Source organism: Castanea sativa, chromosome 4, assembly GCF_040712315.1.
Source record: "Castanea sativa cultivar Marrone di Chiusa Pesio chromosome 4, ASM4071231v1".
NCBI classification, from domain to species: domain Eukaryota; kingdom Viridiplantae; phylum Streptophyta; class Magnoliopsida; order Fagales; family Fagaceae; genus Castanea; species Castanea sativa.
Window position 1 is genome coordinate 28,522,937 of NC_134016.1, and position 21,012 is coordinate 28,543,948.

The window sequence follows — 21,012 nt, forward strand, 5'->3', positions numbered from 1 at the left end:
TCAAGAGAGACACTTGGTTATTCTCTTGAAAGATCACATATAGAACTGATTGAGAGACCACACATTTTGGGCACATTAAGGAATTGGAGTGAAGATTGAAAGGCATCTCAAGTCCAATCTTCATGTGTTTTGAATTTCATTGCATCAAGGTACACTCTCTCATTCTTTGTTTCCAAAACTCAAATATTACATGCTATCTCACATGGATGAAGTAGATCCGTCATATTCCACTGCATGTTTTTGTATGAGATACAAAAAATATTATTCCATGCGTTTTCCCAACACTTGAACCCTCCAAGTTACAACTCACAATGGACTTCAACGAGTCATGTCTACACTAGTTATTCGGATCCCGCAATTAGCTCAAAATTGCATTCGTCAATCAATGGGTTCTTCCAATACTTCCCACATGCTCCAAAACAACTCACAACACTCAGATTAAGTAAGGTATGTGTTTGGGCTAAGAACCTTTCAAGGATTTGTAATTGGAGAGGTAGGAGTAGAGGAAAACTAAGAGAAATTGTATAGATGATTGTGAGTTTACATTCTCTAACTCTCAATTGTATTTCTAGGGTTTTCTCTCTGAAATTCCCTTACAATTTTGTGGGTAATGTGGGCTTATATAGTGTGGATAAAGAAGTGAGGAAAGCACACTTTAAAAATATCTAGGCAGAGAATTTCGCGAGTCATTCGCGAGTTGGTCCAATCGCAAAATGACTCGCGAAATTCCTCCTAGCACGTGACTATTCAGCTTCCAATATGTGTTTCTCACGTGACCTTTCACATGTTGTCCACTCACAAGCCAATTGCGAGCAAGTACCAAACTACACTATTCTTCACAAATCTTCACCCTTACATTAAATCCCACAAACATACAGGGAAATGATTGACTAAAATACAATCAAATTTGACACGGAATTAAAGCCAACAAAACATAGTTAAAAATCATAACTTTTCAATCTCCCCCACTAAGCTATTACGTGATGAAACCCCTAAATAAACTTTAGACTTAAAACGTGAGTTTGGAAACAAAGGCAAAACCCACTTACACCTAAATCTAAAACTTGTGAAGAACTTGTACCATATATACATGTAACCTAAAACACTTGCACAAGACAAATAACTTCATTAAGTTTGATACAAGTAGAAATCAAGGCATGTATATAGAACAAGTAAAATGAGATCAAGTAAAAAACTAATTGAAATATAAACATATAGAAAAACTTGATCAAACATGAATAATCATTAAGAAATGACAACAATGAATGTTTATCAAGTAAATGGACATCTGGACATACAAGCAATTAAGTGCAATGCAAAAACTAATTGAATGTCCAACAAGGCATATGATGCAATAAAGAAAAGTAAAGCAAGAGACTATAGATTACTAAATGCATCATAAAGGTTATAAAAACCAAGGTACAAATGTACTTAACTAAACTAAGCTTTTAAACTTAAGTACTAAAAGCTTAAATAAAGCAAAGTAAACAACTACAAAAGATAAGACTACTATATGATTTCTACTCCCCCTCAAGCTGATACTACTCCCCATTTTTTACTAGAATGGCCAAAGATACTAGTTTTTTGAACCGCCCATGTCTTAGGATTGGCTAGAGAGAGAGGTGAGCTACTTTTGAAGGTAGGCAAACTGACTTCTGGAGTAAATAGAATGCTCATCAAAGGACCTTTTCAAGTGATCCAGTCGATCGAGGTGGTCAAGAGCCTGAACTTGTGCCTGAGGCTGAGCCTGTGGCTATCCCTAAGGCTAAGCCTGTAAAGGTGAAGCTGGAATGTCCACTGGACCAAGTGTAATCTGATCAATCTCATCTTCAATATCACCACCTTCAGCTGCAGTGTCCTCTTTGACACTAGAGAAGATATGAGATCAATTATGGGTGCTTTCCTGCATTAAGACCTTTGAGACATCTACAAGATGGCCACACAAGCAAAAACCATACACAAAATGGCAACAAACTTGATTAAATTCAAGTTAGTACAAAAACAAGCATAAATACTCTAAAATCTAAGTTAAAAGAGTATAAACACAACACAAAGACATGATATAGATGCTAGATTGTCTAAATAGACTAAAAACATGAAACAATGCATGACATGTCAAGTGTGATAGGGTGCATGCACCAAAGTGTGTGTGCAATGAATAGACAAAGCATGAAGAAGCGCTATGGGGAAAAGTGTGTAAAACACACAAACAATGATCAAAACATGTTCCTAATGAGGAAACATGGCTAACCCCAAAGTTTAGTACTCATCGAAGTCCAAATGAGTGAAAAAATGCCTTAAGGGCATTTTACCAAACACCTAATGTGCAACACCTAGCCCTATATGATGAAAAATGCATGAACAAGTGAAATATGCCTCAATACAATTTCAAATTGCCACAAAGGGCCAACATTATCATCATCAACACAAAGGGCCAACATTATCATCATCAACACAAATGAGACTAAGCCCAATCAACAAAATCAAAAAAAAAAATTGACAAAAACTAACATTTCCCAACCCCCATTCAAAATAAACCCAACCCTAGGTTTTTAGAATTCTAGAATATAATCTAAGGATTTGAAAGATAAAATGTGTTAGAAATTACCTTAAAGTAGTCCAAGAAGAGAAATCCAAGTGAAATTGGTTGAGTTTTGAAGAAATTTGGTGATTTGGGGAGAGGGACTCATAAGGAACAAAAAAAAAACTAAGCTTTTGAAAAACTATCATTTTAAGACCTTTAAAAACTAACTTTTCGAGCATTTCGCAAGTCAATGACTTGCGAGCCACTCGCAAGTTACTCGTGAATTGTGCAAATGCACAAGGCTGATTTCGAGGGTCAGGTCTAAGTCACGAAGCACTCATAGTTGAATCGTGAAACTCTTTGCCTGAATTTGTGAAGAAACTAAAATTTCCTCACTTTAACTCACGACTTGGATGGGATTGCATCCACTCGCGAATTGAGTCACGAAATCACCAAACAATAAGTTTTTCAACAAAAAAAATTTGACTTTTTGAGAAAAAATTTCAAAACAAAAGTGGTAAAAATTACTTCCAAAAACAAATAAAACACTCAAAAACTTTTTGGTTCGATCAACAGGCAATTGAGCATACACACATCATATATAAACACGTACAATCACACAAATAAAATAGATATTCATTGAACATTAGACTTGAATGTTGTGTGTGAGTATCAAGTATGAATCAGTTCATAGTCTAACATGAAACTTCAATGATCAATTCAATCAAGTCATACACAAATAACACGAAGTCAAGAGACCTATCTTATGAATAGAAATGAACGTATATGACTCCTCATCAAAGTGTTTACATTGATTGAAAGTTTTTCATTTGACTTCCACTTTTTTTAATAATTTGATCAGTGCAACTCAATTTTTGAGCATTAATGCCATGAAATTTTTTATATTCCTTTGAGGGATAAGCCTTTGGCAATATACAATTTGAATACATTTTGCTTCACCTTTTCCTAATCTAACTAGTTTTCGAAGTAAGGCTTTTTCCGCTCTTTCTTTTTTTACAGATTGATGTTTGAAGAGCTTTTTGACAAAAAAAATATAAAGAGATATATAAGATCAAGTCTACACAAGTATCAAGATCAATCAAGACTATTGGCTAGACATTCATGACAAGCTTGAAGATCTATTTACATAGATTTCTAGATTTCACTCACATTCAATATAAATGCATACATAACAAGCTAAACTAATAAAACACTATGTCATTAGTACGATGGTACTAGGCCAAACTCAACATGTGATATGACACAACACACACAATCAAAATTTTTGGATTTTTACACACACAACAAAAACAACAACAAAAGCAGCAAAGTAAGATCAAAACAAACAAATTTTAAAATGAAAAACTATTAAAAGAAACATCATATGATGAGATAAGTGCACCCTTTTATGTGAATGAACAAATGTTAAACATGCAAGGGTCACACCAAACAAAGGAGTCAAGGAATGATACCGACACCAATGGTCTTACATAAAGACTCAAACCATGGACCATCCAGTGGTTAGTGAAGATGTCAGCCTTTTGATTCTCGATATGGATGAATTCAAGAAACACCACTTTATCCTCCACCAAGTCACGAATAAAATGATATCAAATCTCAATATGCTATGACTTTGAGTATTGTACAAGGTTCTTGGAGAGATTAATAATGCTTGTATTATCATAGAAAATGCACATGGTGTCTTAAGAGATTCTATAATCATGAAGGAGCTTCTTCATCCACAAGAGTTGAGTACAACAACTACCGGCAACAATGTACTTTGCTTCAACGATTGATAAAGAGACTAAATTCTATTTTTTGCTCATCCAAGACACCAATTTGTTACCAAGATACACCCTCCAGAGGTACTTTTTCCATCATCCACACTTCCACCCCAATCAGTGTCTGAGTACCCAGCTTAGCAATCATTTGAGCCCCTTGAATACCAAATGCCACAATCAGATGTTCCATTAACGTATCGAATTATTCTTTTGACAGCTGTCGTATGGGATTTTTTGGGTGTTGCCTAAAAACATGCACACATTCCAGCACTAGAGGATATATCCGGTCTACTCACAATGAAATACAAGAGGCTGCCAATAATGCTCCTATACAATGTAGGATTAACCTCCACACCAAAAGGATTTGAGCTCAATTTTGCTGAAGAGCTCATTGGTGTGAATGCATACTTCTTTGAGCCCAAACCAAATCTCTTGACAAGATTCTTGGCATACTTCTCTTGAGAGATTTCATTTGTAGACCAAGGAAATAATTTAGCTCCCCCACCATGGTCATTTCAAATTCCTTCTTCATTTCTTCCGAAAACTCTTGAGCAGGAGAATCAATTGATGAGCCAAACACAATATCATCAACATATACTTGGGCTACTAGAAGAGATTTTTCATCTCATTTCACAAAGAGAGTACGATTTGCATGACCTCTTTTAAAACCACAACTTAAGAGATATGTCATGAGACAATCATACCAATCCCTTGGAGCTTTCTTCAACTCATATAACACATTTTTCAACCGAAGAACATGATCCGAGAAATTAGGGTTTCGAAATCCTTTTCGTTGTTCAACAAACACTTCTTCTTGGAGGAGCCCATTAAGAAATGCACTTTTGACATCCATTTGATAAAGCTTGAAGTTCATGATACAAGCAATTGATAATAGGATGCGAATGGACTCAAGTCTTGCTGCTGGAGCAAAAGACTCAACAAAATCTACACCTTCAACTTAAATGCATCCTTGAGCCACCAATCGAGATTTGTTTCTTACAACTTCACCATCTTCATCGGTCTTGTTCTTAAAAATCCATTTGGTGCCAATTACATGAGTATCATTGGGTCTTGGAACTAGTTCTCACATATCATTTCTCACAAATTGATCTAATTCTTGATGCATGGAATCTACCCAATTTTCACCTTGCAAAGCTTCTTCCACCTTCTTAGGTTCAAATTGAGCAAGATAACAATGATAAGTCATATGATTTACACTATAACTTGTTCCTCTTCTTATACAAAGAACCTTATCCAAATTCCCAATTATGTTGCTTTCGGGATGATTCAAACTCACTCTTAACGATGGTCTCTTTGAAGTAGATGCCTAATCATCACGAGATATAGGAGGCTGCACCTCTAGTGGAGTGAAAGGACTTGATGACACTGAGATGACCTTGTTTCTCTTCTCAATGGAATAGGAGCAAATTCCTTTTCTGGTGATTGTTTTTCAACATCACTATCTTATGATAAATTGTCATCATCATTATTCTTATTAACATCTGTAACATCAAACTTTCCAAGATTTTCTATATCGTTGAGAATAAAGCACTTGCTACCAAATACCTAGAAATATTTGACTTTAGGCTTCTTTTCATTCCATATTTCATATGAGATTTTCTTGGTACCCATTTGAAAGAAAAATCAATTTCCAATATGACACAATGCGTTCATGGCTTCTTTCCAAAACTTTTGAGGGATATCCTTGTTAAGGAGCATCACCCTAGCCATTTCTTGAATAACACAATTCTTTCTTCCAACAACCCCAGTTTGTTAAGGTGTCTTTGAAGCTCCTTCTTGATTCTATTTTCATTGCAAAATGATTCAAAATTTTCATTCTCAAATTCCTTCCCATGATCACTTCTTATTTTGACAATAGGGACCTCTTTTTCATTTTGAAACCTCTTGCAAAGTTTCTCTATCTTCTCACATGCTTCCGACTTTTCTCTAAGAAATTCCACCCAAGAGTATCTTGAAAATTTATCAACAACCATGATGTACCTCTTGCCACCCAAACTTTTAGTCCTTGTAGGACCCATTAAATCAACATGGAGTAACTCTAAAGGTCGAGATGTGGCAATAACATTCACCTTGGGATAACTTGATTTAGTATGTTTTCCCATTTGGAATGATACACAAATGGTCTTCTCAACTTTTCCGAACTTTGGTAAACTAACCACTGCTCCAAGTTTTGAAACTTTTGCCATTTGCTTATAATTTGCATGACCAAAGTGTTGATGCCATAGCTCCAATAAGTTGACATGAGTACTTCAACAAGATACATTTGGCTTGAGAACCACACCATAACAATTGTCGGTAGTTCTAAGTCCCTTCAATACTTGGACACCATCTTCATTAAGGATGACACATCCTTTCTTTGAGAATTGAACCAGAAAATCTTCATCACATCGATCAACAATGGTAGTCCTAGAATTTCAACATTTCCCTTTTCAAGAATTTGAAAATGACGACCATCTCCAAACGTAACATATCTATCTTCCCTTTCTTTGAGACTCTTGAAGAGAGACTTATCACATGTCGTATGCCTTGAGCATCCATTGTCAAGATATCACAAACAAGAATTAAATACTTTTGATGCGATATGAACAAAAAGGCTAGCATGAGATAAGCATTATTGATTCTTAAAACAAGATTTGCTCAAACTTTTACTCTCATCCGATGAGTAAAATTTTATTTTGAGTTTATCAAGCTTATCACACAAATGTCTATTACTTCTCTTATATTTCTCAATCAAGGAATTAGGCTCACACAAGGTATTATGTAACATGTGATTCCTATGCTCTAAACATTTTAGCATGTGTAAGAAGATTCTAGCATGTTTCTTTGATTTTAGCAATTCTATGAGCTCATTACTTGGACATTCTCTAAAAATGCTTATAGAGTCATTGTCACAAACACATAAACCACAATTCATGCTAGCCTTTTCCATAGCTTTTTCCATAGCTAAACGAGGGTCTAGGATCACACAAAGATGATCAAATCCAAATATGTGTACCCATTCTGATACCAATTGAAAGGTCAATAGTGTAAAACACTATACCTTGTTTAGACCCCCAATTTTAAACTTAAGGATAAATTGCTTTTACTCTACTTATATAAGTGCGGAATAAGAGTAAATGAAACGCAATAAACCAAAACTACACTCTAGTGCATAATCAAATACAATAAACAATAAATGAAAAGCACAAAGAATAAAGGAAGAGAGATGCAAACACAAGATAACATTGAGATGTGTTATCAAAGAGAAAACCAAAGTACTCGGAAAAAACCTCACCGCTACCCTCCAAGTGGAAATGATCCACTAGTGAATAAAGTTGGAGTATAATGATATCAAAAGGACCCTCCAAGCTTAATCTATCCAATATACTTAAACCCTTCAAGTTCCAGCTCCCAATGGACTTCACCAAGTCATGTCTTCACTAATTATATGGATCCCGCAATTAGCTCCAAATTGCATCCGCCAAATAATTGCTTCTCCCAATGCTTCCCACATGTACCAAAACAACTCACAACACTCAGATTGGGTGAGGTATGTGTTTAGGCTAAGAGCCTCTCAAGGATTTGTAATTGGAGAGGTAGGAGTAGAGGAAAACTAAGAGAAATTATGTAGATGATTGTGCGTTTACCATCTCTAACTTTCAAGTGTATTTCTAAGGTTTTCTCTCTGAATGTCTCCTAACAATTTCATGAGTAATGTGGGCTTATAAAGTGTGGGTAAAGAAATGAGGAAAGCACACTTTAAAACATCCATGTAGAGAGTTTCGCTGGTCATTCGCGAGTTGGACCAGTCATGAAATGACTTGCGAAATTCCTCCTGACACTTGACTATTCAATTTATCTCACGTTACCTTTCACGGGTTGTCGACTCAAGAGCCAACTGCGAACTTCACTGTTCTTCACAAATTTTCACCAAACTTTCACACTTAACCTTTACATTAAATCCCACAAACACATAAGAAAATGATTGACTAAAATACAATCAAATTTAACACAGAATTAAAGCCAACAAAACATAGTTGAAAATCACAACTTTACAGAAGCAAACTAAGGAACAGTTGGTGAAGACAATTCTTGTTGAAATTGTTTGGAGAACATGTGCATACATTCTAAGGAAAAAATGGTTGTTTAGCCTTAACTTTTGAACTGTGTAGTCAAATAGCCTCATTTTCAAACTATGTAGCAAAATACTCATGTTTTGAAACTTGACATTGTTTTATATGTATTTAGCCACTTAATTTTTTTTTTTTTTTTAATTTTGTGCAAAACTTGACATTAGGAATGTTGAATTCCACTTAAAAATATGAATAGAATTTGACATTGCTAATGTCAAGTTCCAGTCAGAACTCGACATAAGCAATATGGAGTTCCAAAACAACAATATTTTACCCATAATTTGAAAAAATGAGCTGTTTGACTATATAGTTAAAAAATTAAGGCCAAACAGCCATTTTCCCCTGCATTCCTAAAACGTTTTCTACCAATGATAGAGCTCTCGATGATGTGGCTTGGTATCCATATGAATCATATGTTTGTATAGATAGCCTTAGTCTATGTGATGAAGTTGTAATAGGTGCTTAAATGTGTATAGGTGTTGGTTTTTGTGTTAAAGCTGTATAGGCAAGGTGTGTGTTGTTTGCTGCTTTTTTTTTTTCTTTTTTGGTACCCATTGATCCAAGCAAAAGAAAAATCAAAGATACATGATTCCTCCAAAAGTACAAAGGTGGAAGATCAAGGATTTTTTTCAAAACCCAAGCAACCATAAAAATTTCCAAGCCATGTAGGGTAAGACAATTCTCATTCTTGTTCTTTCTTTTTAATTTTTTTTTTTAAAATCCGGATTTTGAACATTGGAATATCCGGCCATAGTATTCTTTTGGTGCTGTGTTGATGGGAATAACTTGACTTGAACGAATTTTGTATTGAATGGATTAGTCTCCGTGGTTGAATGGTTGTCCTTGTCCTATCCCTTTTCACTTGCACTTAACTTGTTTGACAAATTGTCTCAACAAAACAATTTTATGATTCAATGGTAAATGAGCCGATCATAAACAATTTGGACTCAGTTCAATAAAAAGCTCGTTTATGTTTGTTTGTTTATAAATAAACCAAGCTCAAACCTTATTTTTAGGATTGTTTGAAAAATAAACCGAACCTAATCAAATATATTTGTTCATGAACATGCTCATGGCTATAAAGCTCGATACAAAACAAGTTGAGCATAGACTCATTTATAAGCTTGATATGTATTTGTTAAATAAACTCATTACACATATCATAATAATAACATGGCCAACATGGGAATACTACCCATTACCTTAATTTTTCCCTTCACTCTAAACTGACCAAACACCACTTTAGACTTTAGTTACATTTTTTTTTTCTCTAAATTTGAGTGGGTCATGTATGGTCTTTCCTCATCAACCATCTAATGCAAAGTTATGAAACATGTTAGTCTTTTCCCATTCATAATAATTACAAAACAAGTCTTATTCTACTTCATCACCATCTAACATGAATGTAAAAATTGTATTTTGAACAATTGTTGAAGCTATAGACAATATAATGAAGGATGAATGGATGGAAATGAGTATGCTAGTTGTGCAAAGTTGTAATTTGAACAATGGCTAATCGTAGGTGGGACTTAGAGGCATGATAAAATGAGTATGCCATTTTTTTTTTTTTTACTTGATTTTTGGTAAAATGAGTATGCTATTTTTTTTTTTTTACTTGATTTTTGGAGATTTAGGCATTTCATAATATATTTTGGTTAGATCTCAAGTTCAAAAGCTTGACTTGAGCTCAAATTTGAGCTTTATATTAAACTCAAGCTTGGATTGACTAATTAATCAAGTCAGTCAAGCTCAAGCTCAAGTTTTTTAGCTTTCCCACGAGCTCAAGCTCAAATATTATTTTAAACTTATCAAGAGTTCAAGTCAAACTTGAAATTTTGACTTTTACTAATGAGCCAAGCTCAAATATATACTACTTGGCAAAGCTTGGTTAGTTTACCGACCTAACCCTTTCTAATTTTGGACACAAATCTATTATGAAGCTTGTTTCTTTTTATGAGAAAAACTTGATTCTAAAGTCAAGATTCGCTCTTGATCATGTTAAACTTTCGGATCTTGGGACGCCAAGAACATTATCTATTGCCAACCATCTTTGGTTTCATGAGTTAATCCTGGGAAACTTAACACATCTTTAGGAACTTTTGATTATGTGTCCTCAAGATTAATCATGTGTGACCCTTCGATGATCAAACTTATTACAAAGCGACATATGTGAAATATCATGTTTGGCATTCCTTTTTTATGCATGGAAATGATTCAATTATAATTTTAGAATGCATATGATATTTGAGTTCAATTTTTTATGCCTTGGTGTAGCACCATGTTTGCTCACCTTCCTTTTTCATGATTGTAGCACATGAGAAAAACTCTAGCCATATTTGCACTTATACCCCAAAAGGTATAGTTAAGTTACAATTGGAATCTCTTGTAATTAGTTATAAACCTAATTAAGATCTACTTAGTCATCACAGATGTATACACTCCTACGCAACACACATTAAAATAGTCCAATCTAATAAAATCTGCACAATTTGTCATATTACCATCTTTCGGCACTTAAATTTTTGACGTCCTAGTCAGGATCCTCATTTTGTTGCAATGCCCCAAGCCACATGGCGTTATTGCGTTTGCTCTAATGTTATTTGTAATGACTCAAGGAAAACAATAGTCACATTAACACTTATATATACTATAGAAAAATTAGTCAAGTTATAGCTAGGATTCCTTGTAATTACTTATAAACTCAAAATCCACCTAGTAAACACTTGATCTACACCCCTGCACAACTCACACTTAAATAATTCAACCCAATCAAATCCACATATATAATTTGGGTATCATAAAAGCATGTAAGAATCAAGGATCATTATTAAACCTTTTCACATGGTGGGATTGTATATATTGATCTCGCTGTTAGGTCTGAAAATCCGAGTTACTTTTTTTTGGCTACTTCCTTGATTCAATTACACAAGATATGAAGCATCCATATGTTCATATGGACTTGCTCATTGTGAGTGTCCTCTAGAGAGAATTTTTAGGGTACCGCCAGCAATTTTAATTTTCGCGATGCGGGAGACAAAGATTTTACAGTGATATCTAGTATCAAAATTTGAAGGCAGCGATTGAAGATGGATAATGAGATTGAATTATCGTAAACTCTTAATGAAATCAATATAGATCCCTATGGTGGAATAGGGATGTAAACTCTTAGGAATATAAGATATGTCAAAGCTCCAGCTCCTAATGTTTATAATACAAATTTGTAAAATATTACTAGTTAGAGCATAATTTAGTAAATTGGAAAATTCATTTTATTCGTTAATTTTTGTTACAGGAACAACAAAATCCTAGTAAGAATCTATTCTTTTTGTTCTCCAAATAAATATGCACGGCAAATATTCCCTAGCTTTTTTTTCTTTTTCTTTTTTTAGTGGAAATTGAAGGTGTGATGGCTGTCATTTTAAATTTTTAAGAAAAACTCTAAAATAAATATCTTGAATTATAAAATTTAGAGAAATTTATTCAACTTAATGCTCCTAAACTAATGCTTTTTTTTTCTCACATAATTTGTGAGTCCGACTTTGAATTTAATTAATAGAACTTATTATTATATAAGACGAGAAAATATTATTTTCAAAGTTATGAATAATACTCAAATAATATGATACAACGGTTGATCCGTATTATATTAATCAACCATTGATCTGATACTGTTATCTCCATATTTATGCAGCTACCAACTAGATAACAAAGAAAACCAAAAAGAAAAGGGAGATTGAACATTCACTCATTTCTGAGTTCACCACAAAGGACAGAGATAGTATTTATACTGGAACAAGATCATTCCATCTACATAAGAAACTTGTTAAAAAAAAAAAAAAGAACGAAAGATACAAGATAGAGAAGTTAAAAGAAAAGGCAAGTTACTTAAGCTCAAAAGAACTTGGATCGGAAACCAACCTCCTGTGAAGGTGAGAAAAGTGGAGCATTTGGGAACTTCTTATATAAGTAAACATTACCATTATTCAACTGCGCAACATGTCCCGCAAAGCAAAGCATCATTTCCACATAATCATCTCTAAATCTTTTTAATAACTTGATTGATAAGGTGATCTTTGGTGCCACTCCAGTCTTTGCATACTTTGGAACTTCTGATATAGAAATCTGTATATTTTCCTCACTTTTTAGTCTATGATATCTTCTTCTGCTCCTACGCCTTCCCATGATTCCACAAAATGGAATAATGTTCGACTCCATGACCATGTTGTCTGTGTGTGCGTGTGTGTGAGAGAGAGAGAGATGGGGTGCTACATGGCCAAAGGCATGGAACGGAGAACGAAGCCAACTGAGTAAACAAAATATGGGTGAGTATTTTAACTTTGAAAACTTAAAGAGGGCTACCTCATTAAAGGCAAAGAAGGTGAGCGGAGTTATATGGGGAGAGAGCTACGAGTGGAGTCATAAGGCGAAAAGCAAAGATAGGTGAGAGGTTTAAAGAGAGATCTCTGTGCCACAACGGCACAACTTCCGTCACAATTTCACGTGATGGACTATATGACGAGTGACAGGAAAAAAAAAATCAGTTATCCGTGACAATTTCAATAAATTATGACAAAAATTATAGTTATAAAGATTAAGATTAAAAAGTGATATTATATAACATTTACAAATTTATACGTCACTAATTTCAAAAACATAATTTTGATATTTATTTATTATATCTTTTAAATTCATGAATCTCATTTATTATTAGTAACTAAAATCTGTAATATTTTTCACTTTTGAGTTCGGTTAACTAGTGCAGGCATTTATAATAAATTATTTTTAAAAAAAATTTAATACCACTTTTACAGAAAAATATAAAAAAATTATAAAAAAATCATTTGTTTTTTTTTTAAATTCTAAAAATATTTGCTAAATCAATACTTTTGGGGGTTTTTTTTTTCTTTTTACTTTTTTCCAAAATTGAACAAAGGGAAGTGAGCAAACACGTAACTAACAAAGAAAATATGGACTACTTTACGCTAGGGGATCACTAGGTAAGATAGGTTACAGGAAAATTAAAGGTAGGTGAATCGCGTTAAATGGGAGGAACTCAAGCCACCTGCATTAATTCATTGCATTATGGACTTTTTGCCATCAATTGAGTACAGCCTGTGATGTTTCTGTAGAGGCCCAGAGAGGGGGTTGGAATTAGGTTGCAGTAAGTAATTACTCTCATCTTTCTTTCAAGATACAACACAATTCTTACGTTTGCCACAGTTCCTCGTGGATTGGAGTTGTTGTCATCCTGCTGGATTCATTAACTATATTAAGAATGTGTTTGGATTCAAGGCTGCGTTTTGCGTTTTGCGTTTCAAGTTTTTTTTTTTTTTTTTTTTTTCCAAGCCGCAGATGTTGACCAGTCTTTCGTGAACAGTGCATACGTGCACTGTTCACGGACCCACAAATTTCACTTTTCAGCCACTTTTTCATTAAAAATGGGTCCCCCGGTACTATTTACACATTTTAAAATTATTTTGCTACAGTGTTTTCAGTTTTCAGTTTTCACTTTTCATCCAAGTTTTTCAGCTTAACACGTGAGTGTGTTGTACAAGTAACTGAGACAACAAAAGTAACCAATTATCATAGTTTCTTGTTTTTCATTCAATGAAAAGTGTAATATAAATTTCGTGCGGTTTTGACTATGTTAGGAAAAGTACCCATTACTCATCTGAAAAGAAAGTCATAGATATTGAGCAAATGAGGTTCAGTGCCTTGCATGTGCAAGAAATGAAACGATTAACTCTGCCTCTTGAAATATATATTTTTTATCAGTTTATTTTGTCTATTGTGTCAAAAGTGCAGTTATACCTTGACAAGGAAGACACTTTTGAAAAGCTATACAATATTGGTGATGTTTTGGCACATAGGCTTGGAAAATATGCACCAACATCTTTATGATCATAAATTCTAGATTATTGTTAAATTATGACTTTGGGTTAAGCACTATTGATGTATCACAATCACACACACAGTGTTTGGGCACAAACCCACTCTTTAGATATATCTGTATACTTCCTTATACTATTATACTATCCTATTCTATGCTTTTATACTTGTATTATACTACGTACTAGTACTGCTAAGTTATTTTGCCTCTCTATATATGTATATTACTATTCATTCTGATGTACACTTGTTGAACCTAGAACTAAGTTAAATACAAACGGCAAAGCAAGTTGTCAAGTGCAAGGCAAAATGACACACATGAGATTAAAAGAACAGAGCAAGCTGAAGAAGAAAAACGGTAGTGTATAGTTTAGTGAAAGCACGTGCACAAGATGTGAGTGAATTAAGTCCCAATTAGTTGTTTGAGATGTCCAGCTGTCACGCATCCAACGATGGATATGTATTTCCGTTAGATTAGGAAATTAGTTAATTTTTTGTTTTAGATATTAACACCTCTTTTGCTGGATATAAAGAAACAAAGCTTATTTAATTAGTGACTTTGTACATTTTACTTTCTAGATTTACTTTCTGGATGAATAAGAAATCTTTTTTCTCTCAAAAGATCTCTCTTCCAACCTCTAGAAACTTCTTTCTCAATATGGTATTAGAGCAAGATTTTCTTTGAGTTTCTTTCATTTTCCTTCTTGCCAAACAGTTTTAGTCTTCGATTTTCTTCTTTTCCTTCTTGTGTTGCTTGAAGATCTAGTCTTTTCTTCTTTTCCTTCGTGTTTTGCTTAAAGTTCTAGTCTTTCATGGCTTCCGATTCAACAGCCAATCAAGCACAATCTTCCACACAATCAGTGCCATCTTCAAGCGCAACAATGGCAGATGAATCTGCTAACAATCCTTATTTTCTTCCAACCACTGAGAGTCCAGGAATAGTTCTCACTTCACAACCTTTAACTGGTCCAAAGAACTACTTGAGTTGGGCAAGATCAGTGTTCTTGGCTTTTAAGTTCACAAAACAAGTTTGGTTTTGTGAATGGTTTGATTCCTCAACCAGATCCTATCTCTCCTTTGTACAATTCTTGGAGTAGGTGTAATACCACTATGCTTTCGTGGCTAACCAACTCTCTTAGCTTGGATCTCAAGGCTAGTGTGATGTATATCAACACTGCAAGGGATTTATGGATTGATCTCAAAGATAGGCTTTCACAAGGTAATACTCCAAGGCAATTTGAGCTACAAAAGGAAATAGCTCGTCTTTCTCAAGGTTAACTCACAGTAAGTTCATACTTCACTAAGTTTAAAACACTATGGGATGATTTTGTTAATTTTCAACCTTTTACTATGTGCAATTGTGCTTGCACTTGTGGTTCTAAGGCTTCTCAATTGGAAGCACAACATAAGGAGCACATTTTTCGTTTTCTAATGGGATTGAATGATAGTTATGGGAATATTATAGGGCAGATTTTGTTGCTTGAACCTTTTCCATCTATTAGCAAGGTTTGCTCTTTGATTTTACAAGAGGAAAAGAGAAGGAGTTTTGGACATGGAGTTAATGTAGTTTATCCTATTGAGGCTAATGCTATGTTTGTTACTCATGCTAAGGGTTTTAATGGCAATCAAGGCCAAAACCAAGGCAATCATGGTAATAAAGGTCATTCTAAGAAGGATAGACCCATTTGTACTTACTGTGGCCTTAGTGGTCATATTGCAGACAAGTGTTATAAGTTACATGGGTATCCTCCAAGCTACAAGCACAAGGGAAGTAATCAAGCTATGGCTAATCACGTTTCAGCAATTTTGCCTTCTGAAAATTTTGGCAATGTGGATGGTTTTGCCTTGGCCAATCCTAATTTGATCCATAATAATCATAGCTTTCAATCTAAAGTTGTTGCTCCTTCACAACCTTCTTTTGGTACTGCATTGGCTTCTCCACAAGCTTCTGTCCAAGTTCTTTGCCTTTGTGTCCCATTTCCCAGGTTCAATGTGAGCAGCTTCTTAACTATTTGAAAATAGTCACAGCTGCTAATTCAGGCATTGGTACTTCTACTGCTCATCAAGTTGCTACTATCATGGCATCTGCTCCCATTATTCAACCTACCCTAACACCTACATCAGCTTCAACTTCTACTGATCTTCCCAATTTTTCAGGTAATCCATTTTGGATTCCCCCAAATTTCACACATTCTGTATTTTCTGCCCACTTTGTTGACAAGCATGGTTTTAAGTCTAATAATTGGATCTTGGATACTGGTGCTACTGACCATATGGTCCACTCAATATCACAACTCACTGCTATCACTTCTACTGTTCATACTTATGTTTACTTGCCAAATGGGGATTAGGCCTTAGTAACACATATAGGCATTGTGCAGATTTCACCCACTTTAACACTCACCAATGTTTTGTGTGTTCCTACCTTTAGCTTTAATCTCATTTCCATAAGCAAACTTACACAGCTTTCTTCTTGTTGCCTTATTTTTCTTGGACATTGGTGTTTTATCTAGGACCTTGCTCAATGGAGCATGATTGGTCTGGGTAAAGAGTGTCAAGGGCTATATCTACTACAAGCTCCTGCTTCTCAGACTACTCCTACTGCTTTGGTAGCTTCTGCTAGCCATTCTTCTTCCACTTTATGGCACAGCAGATTGGGACACCCTTCTTTTTCAAAGCTTTCTTTGTTGAATAAGCTTGTAGATTCTGAAGTATTCAATAAGTCAAATTGTTGTGAGGTTTGTCATTTTTCTAAACAAAAGAGATTACCTTTTCCTTCTAGCAGTCATGTCTCTGTTCAACCTTTTGAACTTGTTCACTATGACTTGTGGGGTCCCTTTTCCACTTGTACTGTTGAAGGTTTTAGGTTTTTTTTTAACAATTGTTGATGATTTCTCTTGTTGTACTTGGGTTTATCTTCTCAAGAATAAATCTAATACTCAATTTTTCATTCCTAATTTTGTTAACATGGTTCATACTCAATTTCATGCTTCTGTTAAGACTATTAGGAGTGACAATGGTATAGAATTTTTCTTACGGGATTTTTTGCATTCCAAGGGCATCTTGCATCAACTGTCTTGTGTTGATACTCCTCAACAAAATGCCATTGTTGAGAGGAAGCATCAGCACATTCTCAATGTTGCTAGAGCACTAAAATTTCAATCCAATTTACCTTTATGCTTATGGGGTGATTGCATTCTTACTGCTGTTTATCTTATTAATAGATTGCCTTCTAAATCTCTACACAACAAAAGTCCCTATGAACTACTTTTTAAATCTTCTCCACCTTATAATCATTTAAAATGTTTTGGTTGTTTGTGTTTCATATCCACTTTATCACATAATAGGCACAAATTTGCACCTAGGGCCAGAAAATGTGTTTTCTTGGGCTATCCTCATGGCATTAAAGGTTACAAGGTCCTTGATCTTGAATCAAATTCCATTCCTATCTCTAGGGATGTCATCTTTTATGAGCATATTTTTCCTTTTACCTCATAAGCTCACCCTTCCACTTCTCATCTTGATTCCTTTATGTTTCCACATTGTGTTTTTGATGCATCATTTGTTTCAGATCATCCTGCCTCTTCTTTGTTTGACTCTACCTTGGCTTCTTCCCAACTTGATTCCACCATTCCAACTCCAACTCCTCCATCTGTTCCTCTTCCTTCCCAATCTAATTCTCAGCCTGCTGCATCTTTAGAACCAGTTTTATCTAATGAGCCTTTACCTTCACCATCTTCCATTGATCACTCTTTGCCTATTTCATCTTCTTCTTTACCTGCCTTAAGGAGATCAATTAGGCCTCATCACCCACCTACTTACCTTTTTTATTATTCTTGTAAAGCAGTTTGTACCAAGCCTACTTCTGGCTTGCCTTATAACATTTCCAATGTTATCAGCTACTCACATCTTGGACCTCATTTTTCATCCTTTATCATGGCTGTCAATTCTGTCCCAACAAAACCTGTTTGCTTTTCTCAAGCAGTTCAGTTTCCTGAGTGGAGGACTGCCATGGACAAGGAAATTGAGGCTTTGGAGCTTAATAATACTTGGACACTAACCCCTTTACCTGCAAGCAAATCTCTCATTGGTTGTAAATGGGTATATAGGGTTAAGTATCACTCAGATGGTTCTATAGAGAGATACAAAGCTTGTTTAGTTGCTAAAGGTTTTACCCAACAACTTGGTTTGGATTATTCAAAGACTTTTAGTCCTGTTGCTAAGTCAGTTTTAGTCCGGATTGTGTTGTCTTTGGCTGCTGTGAATGGTTGGTTCCTTCACCAAATGGATGTCAACAATGCCTTCCTACATGGTGAGTTGGTTGAGGATGTTTACATGAGTTTACAACCTGGTTTTCACAGCAAGGGGGAGAATTTGGTATGCAAATTGAATAAGAGCCTTTATGGATTGAAACAAGCTTCTAGAAAATGGTTTGAGAAGTTTTCATCCACCATTCTACAAATGGGCTTCATTCAATCCAAGTCAGATTATTCTTTGTTTACACATACACAAGGATCTTCTTTCACAGTGCTTTTGGTTTATGTAGATGATATATTGTTGACTGGTAATAATCCAGCTTGTGTACAACATTTGAAGAAGGTTCTTGATGACAGATTTGGATTAAAGGACATGGGGTCTTTAAGGTACTTCTTAGGGCTTGAAATGGCTAGAACAGATGCAGGTATAAGCTTGAACCAACGAAAGCATGCCTTGGAAATTTTGAAGGATACGGGTTCTCTAGGTTCCAAACCAGTCAAATTTCCCATGGAGCAGAATTTAAGGTTGTCCAAATATGAGGAAAAGCCATTAACAGATCCTGCTCAGTTTAGAAGGCTTATTGGGAGGCTCTTATACCTCACTTTGACAAGACCAAACATCACCTATGCTATGCATAGGTTGAGTCAATTTGTATCACAGCCAAGAGAGCCTCATCTGCTAGCTGCCAACAGAGTACTTCAATATATAAAATGGTCACCCGGAAGAGGCATTTTCTTTCCAAGCCAATCTGATATGCATATTAAATCCTTTTGTGATGCAGATTGGGCTGGATGCCCTGACACTAGGAGATTTTTAACTGGTTATGCTGTTTTCTTAGGGGAATCACTAATTTCTTGGAGATCTAAGAAGAAAAGTGTAGTTTCGAGGTCCTCAGCTGAAGTTGAGTACAGAGCAATGGCAAGTATGGCTTATGAGATCACTTGGGTGCTGCAGATACTTAAGGATTTAAAGGTGAATCATGCAAAGCCAACTATGTTGTTTTGTGACAATCAAGCAGCCTTGCATATAGCTGCAAATCCAGTTTTTCATGAGAGGACAAAGCATATCGAGGTAGATTATCACTTGGTAAGGGATAAGATCATGGAGGGAATGATTAAGACATTCCATGTTGCTACTAATTCACAAGTAGCAGATATATTTACCAAAGCATTGGGTTTTTCAGCCTTTACAAGACTTTCTGGAAAATTGAGTTTAAAGGACATTTTTGTTCCTAGGGGGTAAAGGCACAAGTCACAGATCAAGTTTCAGATCAAGAAAGTCAAGTCTCTGAACTCAAAGTTCAGGACTTGAGGGGGAGTGTTGAACCTGGAACTGAGTTAAATACAACGGCAAAGCAAGTTGTCAAGTGCAAGGCAAAACGACACGCGTGAGATTAAAAGAACAGAGCAAGTTGGAGAAGAAAAACCACAATGTATAGTTTAGTGAAAGCACGTGCACAGCATATGAGTGAATTAAGTCCCAATTAGTTGTTTAAGATGTCCAGCTGTCACGCATCCAACGATGGATATGTATTTCCATTAGATTAGGAAATTAGTTAATTTTCTGTTTTAGATATTAACACCTCTGTTGCTGTATATAAAGAAACAGAGCTTATTTTATTAGTGACTTTGTACATTTTACTTTCTGGATGAATAAGAAATCTCTTTTCTCTCAAAAGATCTCTCTTCCAACCTCCAGAAACTTCTTTCTCAATAACACCATATCATCATTCTCAATTTCTATATGGTATCAGACCAAGGTTATGAAACTATCTCTTTCGATCCCTTTGCAACGTTCCTCCTTTGGCAATGTCTCCCTCAAAACATCCTCACGTAGTAGCTTGTACATTAATCCTCTCAAATCTCAACCTCTTGAGCTTCCTCTGAGTCCCTAGCCTGAGCATGTCTCTCAAAAGTACTCCAACTAATATAGAGCTTTCCTAGACCCTCACACACCACTTGAAGTTTTGTCCCTCAATCCATGTGCTTCACACATTGCCCACATTGAGTCATGCGCTCTGTCCTTCCTGGCACATGTGAGACATGCTCCAATACATGTCTGACATACGTCTCGGCTACTATTGATTAACCTGTTGACTTTGATCATTGACCAACTTTCATTTGACCATGTATTTCATAGGTTAATTTGTTTCTACATTTGATGTGTCAAAATGAGATTTCTTACATTGCTCATACCATTTTGGATTGCAAAAATGACTTTATTTAGTCTAAATCTACATATAGCTTTCTCAAACGCTGCAAACTATAGCTTTGTCACTTGAGAACTTAAGAAACCCTATTAGAGAAGAGCAAGACTAAAGTACAATAGTTAGATGTTGTTTCTTAGATTCTTCTCTTAAAATTATACCATGTGAATTTTTTTTCATAGGATGAAAGTGTTTTTTTTTAGTTAAATGACTACATAACAA

The 21,012-nt window shown here is 35.1% G+C and overlaps 1 protein-coding gene across 1 annotated transcript; it reads left to right on the top strand.

Moving 5' to 3' along the window:
• Nucleotides 1-15,208: 15,208 nt before the first annotated feature.
• On the top strand, nucleotides 15,209-19,975 carry LOC142632672 (uncharacterized). The gene is made up of 8 exons (XM_075807038.1): nucleotides 15,209-15,372; nucleotides 15,425-15,546; nucleotides 15,793-16,220; nucleotides 16,313-16,642; nucleotides 16,841-17,065; nucleotides 17,385-17,514; nucleotides 17,899-19,730; nucleotides 19,820-19,975. Exons 1-8 carry the CDS (start codon nucleotides 15,209-15,211, stop codon nucleotides 19,973-19,975), a joined length of 3,387 nt encoding a protein of 1,128 aa, XP_075663153.1.
• The last annotated feature ends 1,037 nt before the right edge of the window (nucleotides 19,976-21,012 follow it).